Source organism: Sinocyclocheilus rhinocerous, unplaced genomic scaffold (genome assembly GCF_001515625.1).
Source record: "Sinocyclocheilus rhinocerous isolate Xijiao unplaced genomic scaffold, SAMN03320098_v1.1 scaffold63, whole genome shotgun sequence".
Lineage (NCBI taxonomy): Eukaryota > Metazoa > Chordata > Actinopteri > Cypriniformes > Cyprinidae > Sinocyclocheilus > Sinocyclocheilus rhinocerous.
In genome coordinates this window covers 1,094,356-1,104,061 of record NW_015659563.1, presented here as the reverse complement: position 1 = coordinate 1,104,061, position 9,706 = coordinate 1,094,356, and the positions used below count along the sequence as shown (strand labels likewise).

At 35.6% G+C, this 9,706-nt stretch overlaps 1 protein-coding gene across 3 annotated transcripts in view; it reads right to left on the bottom strand.

Moving 5' to 3' along the window:
• Positions 1 to 9,706, bottom strand: part of LOC107723977 (retinoblastoma-like protein 2) — a 19,959-nt gene that overhangs the window by 8,094 nt on the left and 2,159 nt on the right. For 2 of the 3 annotated variants that reach the window (XM_016532711.1, XM_016532714.1), the window contains exons 3-6: positions 7,423 to 7,623; positions 7,091 to 7,155; positions 1,320 to 1,448; positions 1,032 to 1,192 (exon numbers count right to left, since the gene is read on the bottom strand). In XM_016532711.1, coding sequence (XP_016388197.1) covers positions 1,032 to 1,192; positions 1,320 to 1,448; positions 7,091 to 7,155; positions 7,423 to 7,623 — 556 coding nt within the window. Of the gene's footprint in view, positions 1 to 436; positions 497 to 1,031; positions 1,193 to 1,319; positions 1,449 to 7,090; positions 7,156 to 7,422; positions 7,624 to 9,706 lie in introns of all 3 variants that reach the window. The other variant, XM_016532713.1, reaches the window with a different exon arrangement.

Here is a 9,706-nt window from a genome sequence, read left to right as displayed (position 1 = left end):
TATAAGTTGCATCAACGATTTAACAGACTTTAATTGCAGTGTTCTTAATCTTTATAAGTTAGTAGTACTGTTCGGGTTTACAGTGTGGGGGCGTGTTAGAACGAGCCGTTTTAGGTAGGTGTGGCTGACTCTTAACTTTTATAAAGAATATCTCTTTGGATTTGAGACTTTAGTCTTTGCAACTTTACAGATCTTCTTTATGCACCAAGAGCTTGTAACACTCCAAAGAAAAAGGAAAACTTGAAATCGCATCATATGACCCCTTTAAAGATATTAAAATAAAAATATAATTTCACTACATTATACTGCTTTTATATATTGTTTTTATTGTAATTTTGATCAAATAACTGCAGCCTAGGTGAGCAAAAAGACTTCTTTTAAAATAATGTTGCCCAATAGTGTCAGTCATACTGTATATCTAGTGTATTGCCAGTACCTTGCGCTCAAAGAGTTTCTTGATGAAGGGTTTCCAGAAATGCTCCTTTGCTCCTTTGGCCTCCAGCACCAGTCCATGCTTAAAACAGTTTTTGCTCTTTAAGATGTTTGTGGAAACTATGATGATACTTTTTTCAGGATTTTTTGATGAATAGAAAGTTCAAAACAGAAGCATTTATTTGAAATCGAAATCTTGTGTAACATTATAAATGTCACTTTTGCTAAATTACTCCAAACTTTTAAATGGTAGTGTATCACAGTTTCCACAAAAAATATTAACAACTGTTTTCAATATTGATAATAATCCGAAATGTTTTTTGAGCAGAAAATCAGCATATTAGAATGATTTCTGAAGGATCATGTGACCCTGAAGACTGAAGACAGTAATACATTACATTTTAAAGATATTAAAATAATAATAATAAAAAACAATTATTTGAAATTTCAATAGATATTTCACTATATTATACTGCTTTTATATATTGTTGTTTTATTGACATTTTGAACAATTTGATCAAATGCAGCCTTGGTGAGCCAAAAGGACTTCTTTCAAAAACATTTTGACGGTCATCATATGTCTGGTGTATTTCCAGTACCTTGCGCTCAAAGAGTTTCTTGATGAAGGGTTTCCAGAAATGCTCCTTTGCTCCTTTGGCCTCCAGCACCAGCCCATCATGAAGCTCACACAGCTTCTCTATGAAACATAATGAACCCGGGCCGGGCTTATAATCTTTACTGTTGAAGTCCTCAGGCAGCCCTGCACACAAAACAAGCACAAACCAATGTTTGTTTGACCTACTGTGATCTCCTTCTGTCTGGACAACTGATCCCAAAAGAAATGGCTCATTTTGGTTTTTAAGAAGAATGAATGCTGTGTGTGGGACCTTTAAAAGCTGGGTTGAGCAGATCTTTACGACTAGAGCACAGGAGAGCGTTGCAGTAAACCAGATCCAGAGCGCACAGGAGCAGATGATACGAGTTCACCAGGTCATCACTGATCATTGGGAAGTTTCCTACAGGACAGAGGAGAAAAAATTAAAATCATGTGATAAAAATATAAATAATAATAATAATATATGAGGGTTTCAGTGGTGGTTCTACAAGGATCTCTTATGACATTCGACTGTAAAACCCTTTTTGGTTCTGGTTGGAACCTTTATACTTTGCTATGAACGTGAAACTAAACTAAACAATCTGTCAAACGTGTTACGGAAAAGAGCCGAGCACAATAGCGTTGAGCAGGAAAACACAGCCGATCACTCTAAAAACATATATCAAGCAGACAGGTGGCCAACTTTACTGCAACAACAGGAAAAGTCTGCAAAAAATCAACATGTGCTGTTAGGCCACAATGCCTGGATTTATCATTTCCTGTTTAATTAATTTCAAGAGTTACAGTACCAGCCTGTACAATGCAAAGCAAGCATGGAGCCTGTAAAGCGATATACAGTAATAGCAAATCTCAAGTGTTTGATTGCTTCCCATGTAACAAATTTAGGTTATAGAAACGTTGTGGGAACATTGTTTTGAAACGTTGAAATGTTCAGTTTCCTTGTCATGGTTCAAAAGCTATTCAAAAACATTTCTTACAACATTCTTCTAACTTTATTTTCACCCAAATATAATGTTATTTGAGTGTTTATTTTTAATATTCTAAGATTGTTAAAATGTCCAGTTTTCTTGTTGCGATTAGAATGTTATTTAAAAGTTACAAAAACGTTTCTTAGAATGTTCATCAGGTACAAATAACATTGTAAGGATGTTACGAGACGTTACTTTTGTGTTTGTGCCACAAGTTCAGTGACGCAGGTAGTGACGATTCTCTCCGGCCAATCCGTGATCAGCAGAGTTTACACGTCACGTTTTGGTAACAGTACGGTTCACTTGGAACCCCAACCGAGGTGGTACTAAAAAAAGTACCAGGTACCAGGTACTGTACCCAGTGGAAAACCCCCAAAAAGTGAACCGTACAGAGCCGTACCGTGCCGTACCATGCAGTGGAAAAGCGCCATTAGTACTTATAAGGCACATATTAAATTAATGCCTTATTCTGCATGACCATATTTTAGATCCCTTAATCCTACACCATACCTAAACTTAACAACTACCTTACTAACGATTATTAAGCAGCAAATTAAGAGTTTGAGGCAAAAGTGATAGTTAACAGTTAGTGTAACACCGACTGCTTCAAGGATGATGAAGGCACGATGAAGATAATAGAAATAAATCCTTTTAATAGATAATCCACAAGATGAAGAAGTTCTCACACACAGGATAACATCAAACAATACCGGACAACGGAAGGAACAGAACGGGGAGTACTTATACTAACTCAAACAAGGGACTAGTGACTAGATTAACAGAACACAGGTGAACAGAATGAACTAATCAACACATGAGGGAAAACTAGGTCAGGGGAAAATATGAGGGAAGAAAACAAACTAAAAGTCCATGGTGACAGTTAGTTAATAGTGATAATTAGACCTTAAAATAAAGTGTGACCAAAATAGTATCATGAGAATGTTCTTCTATACATTTTCTCTCAACATTATGAGAATGTATATCAAATATTAATAAAGTTACATTAGTGAAAGTTGTTAGTGAATGTTAAACATTCCCTGTTAGCTGGGTTGTATCATCACAAAAACTACACTGAACAAAATTATAAACGCAACACTTTTGTTTTTGCCCCCATTTTTCATGAGCTGAACTCAAAGATCTAAGACTTTTTCTATGTACACAAAAGGCCTATTTCTTTCAAATATTGTTCACAAATCTGTCTAAATCTGTGTTAGTGAGCACTTCTCCTTTGCCGAGATAATCCATCCACCTCACAGGTGTGGCATATCAAGATGCTGATTAGACAGCATTATTATTGCACAGGTGTGCCTTAGGCTCACATTTTAGAGTGGCCTTTTATTGTGGCCAGCTTAAGGCACACCTGTGCAATAATCATGTTGTCTAATCAGCATCTTGATATGCCTCACCTGTGAGGTGGATGGATTATCTTGGCAAAGGAGAAGTGCTCACTAACACAGATTTAGACAGATTTGTGAACAATATTTGAGAGAAATAGGCCTTTTGTGTACATAGAAAAAGTCTTAGATCTTTGAGTTCAGCTCATGAAAAATGGGGGCAAAAACAAAAGTGTTGCGTTTATAATTTTGTTCAGTGTATAACTATAAACTATATTTTTGTCCAGCTGTAACCTAATCATTATTTCCTGTAAAGCTGCTTTTAAAACCATGTGTATTTGAAAAACACTGTACAAATAAATGTAACTTGCATTGCACCAACTGTGCTATCAAAAATGCTATATTAAAAAAAAATAAACTTTTAAATTTACAGACTTTCTCTTCTGTCAAAATGGGACAAAACTCATGACTTCTTTTTTTTTAAATTCTATATAATATCGACAGAATTGTAAGACATGACATAATAATGGCACTATTCAGAAAGATTTGCAAAGGAATTGTTCATACATGTTTGTTAACTTGCTCAAATGATTCATTGAAAGAACTCAAATGATTCAATCATCTTGTATGGCATATAATCACTACTCTTACAACTTTTGTAGTATGTAGTATGTGTACTGTGCAGAGTATGTAAATTTTCTATATGCTAATATGACCTACTACATTTTTCATAATGTGCAAAATACAACCAGTGCACACTGCAATCTATACATTTCAGATTTCCAGTGCACAATAAAACACAATGTCAAGTTAAGCTGAAGTAAGTTTGCTGCACTTGGTACTTACATGCAATTTCTTATTTCATTCCTCAAATAACGTGACTTTGGCTCTTTAACCAGCAGCAGGCTCTTTTCCCTGCATTGAGTTCAGCAGAATGAGGGACTTTCCTCCAGGAGGGGATATAGAGGGACACAGATCTGCCCCAGTGGCCCGCTGAGCTTTACTCAAACACAGACAAGTCCTGACATGTCATCTGGGCTGGTTGCTATGTTAAGTGACGCATGCGGCACATGAGGAAATAATGCACTCAGCCGGCGTCCTCTTGCTCTGCTTTTTAGGCTTGACTTTCACAATTTACTTATTAAATATTTTTGATATTTTCTCGGAATATACCTGTATAAAAAGGAATGCCAGCTCAATTTAGGTTTGAGCTAATTGCATGACATGCAGAATTATATGGCATCAATAATGACGCAGATCATAAAGATTTACAATTGAATCATTCATGACTTGCTCAAAAAAAAAAAAAAAAAACTGACTGCAGTTGAGAACCAGGACCTAGGTAAATGTATCCGAATAAAAGTGTTTATTTGCTTCTCAAGATGAAGTGAAGAAAAATTAATCAGAAACATTTATATTCACAAAAATATTTGTATAAAAATAAGTGTAAATATTACAAATCACGTGAATCTTAGGAAATTGTTTAAGACCAAATTCAGGTCATATTTCAAGATATGACAAATTTTGTTTCAATAATTAAAAGACATAATAATAATAATAATAATAATACTTTAATGATTACATTTAATAATCAAAATGATATTTCTTATATCTCCTGATAATAATAATAGTAATAATAACAACAATACATTAATTATTAAATTTAATTATCAAAATGACATTTCTCATATATCTTGATAATAATAGTAATAATAATAATAATAGGACCAGTAAGATATTTTGCATTATGATATAATTTTCATGACAATTTTCCTCCAATCATATTTTATACCAATTTCTCTTTACTAAAGTTATTTCAATTGTAAAATATTTAATTTCATGTTTAATTAGTTGTACCGCATTTAATTTATGCTGAATTATATTTATAAAACAAACAAATAAACAAACAAAAACATTTACTAATAGCATTAAATAAATAATGCAATAAAAATAACAATATTATATTTATTTATTTATTCATATATATATATATATATGTATGGTTGTTATACAGGTCTTTCGGTTCAGTATACATGTGTGGAACTGAATTTGAATCTGCTAGCTTTATATTTCTTAATTTTCACAAATTGGTATCAATTCTTAAATCCCAAGACATTATCCCAGAAATTAAACAGCGCAACTTACAAAATATAATTTCTCACTTTTTTCTTTTGATTTTCAGAGTTTTCATGGGATTCACCCATTTGTACTTGATTACTCTCCACCTCTGATGAGATCTTATTGCAGCATGTCTGATCTTGCAGCTCAACACAAACAACAAAAATAAAACCATTCAACAAGCCAAATTCACCCGCAGCATTAAACGAAGTGACGGGCTTGTGCTGATGTGTGTGTGAGGACATGCTCTGTCCCTGCTGGCCTCTGACCGAATCAAACATGCCTGCACAGGCCCACATAATGAGCACAGGTCACATGATCAAGCTCTCTGCGCTCACAGCCAATGACTGCCTGTCCTTCTGTTAGAATCTGCACAGCTCCTGACCCTCTTAAGGGCCACTACAGGAGGAACAATCCCATGAAACACTGCACCTCCTCCTCTCTCATTACAGCAGCTCCTGCTCCTGCTAATCTCTTCAGCACTCGCTCCTCTCTAATGTCACCTTCTGTCCAGCCTTTCTACCCTCAGTCGACTGTCATTTAGCGTAATGACTCATAAAAACTTAAATGTCCAGCAGATAAATGCTGAAAATATGAAATTGCCAAAATCTGCTGTGTGAACTACATCATGTTAAGCATCTATCAAGTAGAAAGAAAACTGAATTTTTCTTGTTCTTATGAAATAAATATTTGATGTACTATGCAGACATGATCTAACAATCAGAAGTCCCTCTCCAATCCACCCCAACTATTTACTGAAACGACAAAAACAAAACAATCAAAAACAAAACAAAACAAAACAAATCAAAAACAATCAAAAACAAAAAAACAAATAAAAAACAAAACAAAACAAAAACAAAACAAAACAAAACAAATCAAAAACAAAACAAAACAAAACAATCAAAAACAAAACAAAAAACAAATAAAAAACAAAACAAAAAACAAAACAAAGCAAAACAAAACAAAAACAAAAAACAAATCAAAAACAAAACAAAGCACTTGGACGGCTTTATGACGATGACGACGTTCCTATGAGCTTATTAACATATGCCCGTTTACATATCAGCATTCTGTATTCAGTATAAACTGGGTCAGTATGTGGAGGCTACCAATCACTGGAGGTCATTTGCATATAGAAATCTTAAAGGTACAGTAGCAATCTGTACCCTTGAGTCAGAAATAAGAAACAGTACCAATACTGCTGCTATTTTATAGTTTGTTGTGTGTAGCCGACCGTTCAAAAGTTTGGGGTCAGTATTTTTATATATTTTTTTTTAAGTTCATGAAAAGTGACACACACACACACACACACACACATATATTATTATGCTTACTGTATCAAACAAATGCAACATTGGTGAACAGAAGAAACTTCTTTCAAAAATATGAAAAATTCTTATCGACCCCAGACTTTTGAACATCACAAAATACAAGTGAGAGAAGTTGAAGCTTTCATTAAATTCTGAACTTCCATATTGCAATTCTGAGTTCTATAAAGACGTGAATGTTTTTACTAGTCTGAAAGCTGTAATTAACGTTATAGTGTAAGTGGACTTCAGGGGGGAAAAAGAACATGTAGAATATGGCCCTGTAAATGAATGGTATGTTAAATAACTCTTTACCTTTAGCATGTATGAACAGGATCCAGCAGAAGTTGAAGACCTCAGTGACGGTGCAGGGATGTCGTCTGAGGACAGAGGAAAGATCTGTCAGCACAAGCTTCTCATGCAAACTCAATATAGGGTAGAGCTGCTTGTTTCCATTATCCATTATCCAAGATTTTTTATGTAACGTGTCACATTTTAATTCTCGGTCACAGATCTATATGCATAAATAACTGATTGTTTGCACACTACTGTGATTATCTGTGCCCTCCAGTGACCTGTCCTGAGATTATTGATCATATGACCATGTGCTTCACAAAACGTGAAGTGGACAGGTCAGGTGGCAGTACCTCTGTTTCCTGCCTCTGTGCGCTCTGGGTAATTCATCTGTGGGCGCCTTGAAGATGTCTTTGAACAAGGGCACGTATTTCTTAAAGATGACGGAGGTGACGGTGAAGTTCCTCTCTAGTTTCTCAGTGCTCTGCTGGAACTCCTTGGGCAGGCTGGCCATGTCCTGCCATTTCTTCATTTTATTGAAGAACTCAATCAGGCTGAAATGTAATATTAGGTTTTTTAAACCTCAGTATAGCAAACGTTTCAATAATGCTCAAGCAATTTTGGAACACTTCATTTTAATGTGTCCTTGTTACACACGAGTCATTCTAAATTGCAGGGCATATTTCATGTCCATTTATGGTTATTATATTTTTTTCTTCACAAAAATCACATTTTATCATATTTATCAGCATATTAATCTCACAGAAATAATTCATGAATTTCAGTTTTTGCAGTGTCTATTTTTGTGCGTCTTGAGTCCGAAATAATCAAAAAATGTTAAAGTCCACATTATCTATATTAAATTTATACAGAAAAAAAATCTTTAAATGAAGAAAATATTTTCTTTTTCTAATGTCTGAAAAACCTCTGTCAACTGTGTTACTAACCAAACAACCCACTGCAACTAAAACAAATGGTTTATCACAACATAAAAGTCTTGTCACCCCCCCACCCCACAATATTTGATCTATAATAACCTATTGTTAAGGAGTATATAAACTGACTGTTAGCAATATTTGTATGATTTCAGTTCAAATATATATTCATATTTAAGGGTAAGCTGATCAAGAAAATAAATTAAAAAATCCTACAATTTTTTTTTTTAATTCACTGTATAAGTGAAGTGAAGTGAAGTGAGGTGACATGTGGCCAAGTATGGTGACCCATACTCGGAATTAGTGCTCTGCATTTACCCATCCAAAGTGCACACACACAGCAGTGAACACACACACCGTGAACACACACCCGGAGCAGTGGGCAGCCATTTATGCTGCGGCACCCGGGGAGCAGTTGGGGGTTCGGTGCCTTGCTCAAGGGCACCTCAGTCGTGGTATTGAAGGTGGAAGAGAGCGCGGTACATCCCCCCCCCCCACCTACAATCCCTGCCGGTACGAGACTCGAACCCACAACCTTTGGGTTACGAGTCCGACTCTCTAACCATTAGGCCACGACTTCCCCATATATTGCAGATTAACAGATAAATGAACCCTTAAATATGTGTTACTTGAAGTGTACTAGAGAAAACAAAACATATTTGTGTAATTACACTGTACCAAGGACACTTAAAAAATAAAGTGTGACTAAAATTATATTTAGCACAAACAAGATGAATTACAACAGTATCACCATGAATTTGGAGGCCAGGGGACGTCCTTAATTATCATGAAAATAAAGTCACAGCTTGCTTCATTTTATTGAAGCGAAATATGATTTTTCTTTAAATTCTTCTGATTTGGGGTTGATATAAGAGCTGTGCATGTTTTTTGACATTCCATATACTTTTGGTATTTCAGCATTTACCCATATGGTTATTATTATTGAGACTATAATATAAAAATACCTTATTTTGATTATTTAATAGTAACATTACACAACTGTATACACTCCATCTATTCTCTGTGGCTTACAAGCAAGAAGCTACAAGCACATTGAAGGAAGAAATGCAGCTCTGTATAAATCCCCAGCTGATCTTTAAGTTTTCTTGGGAACATCAAAACATGTCTGCGTGAATCCTCCCTGTGATTGTGATTGCTCTCTCACTCTCTCTCCCTCACACACACACACACACACACCCCCTCTCTCTCTCTCTCTCTCTCTCCCCCCCCCTCTCTCTCTCTCTCTCTCTCTCCTCTGAAGCTGAAGGTGGGTGTTTGTGTTTGTAAAATCATGAATTACGTGCTGTATGAACAGAAAGAGAGAGACAAAGCGGAGTCTCTGTTTCACCATGTCTTTAGCGTGATTTGCTCACTCCTCAGGATGCGTTCGGACTCGTGAAACACTCAGCTGAAACATGACTGAACATTCAAACCGCAGTCAGTCCGGCGGTGATTATGAATGGCATTATGAATATTATGATGACGAGGAGCCCGTGTCCTTCGAGGGCCTGAGAGCAAACAGATGTGAGTATCATTCACTGTTTAGACAGACGTGTGTGTGTGTTTGTTTGTGTGTGTGTGTTTGTTTGTGTTTGTGCGTTTGTGTGTGTGTCTGTGTCTGTCTGTGAGTGTGTGTGTGTGTGTTTGTTTGTTTGTGTTTGTTTGTTTGTGTGTGTGTGTGTGTTTGTGTGTGTGTGTTTGT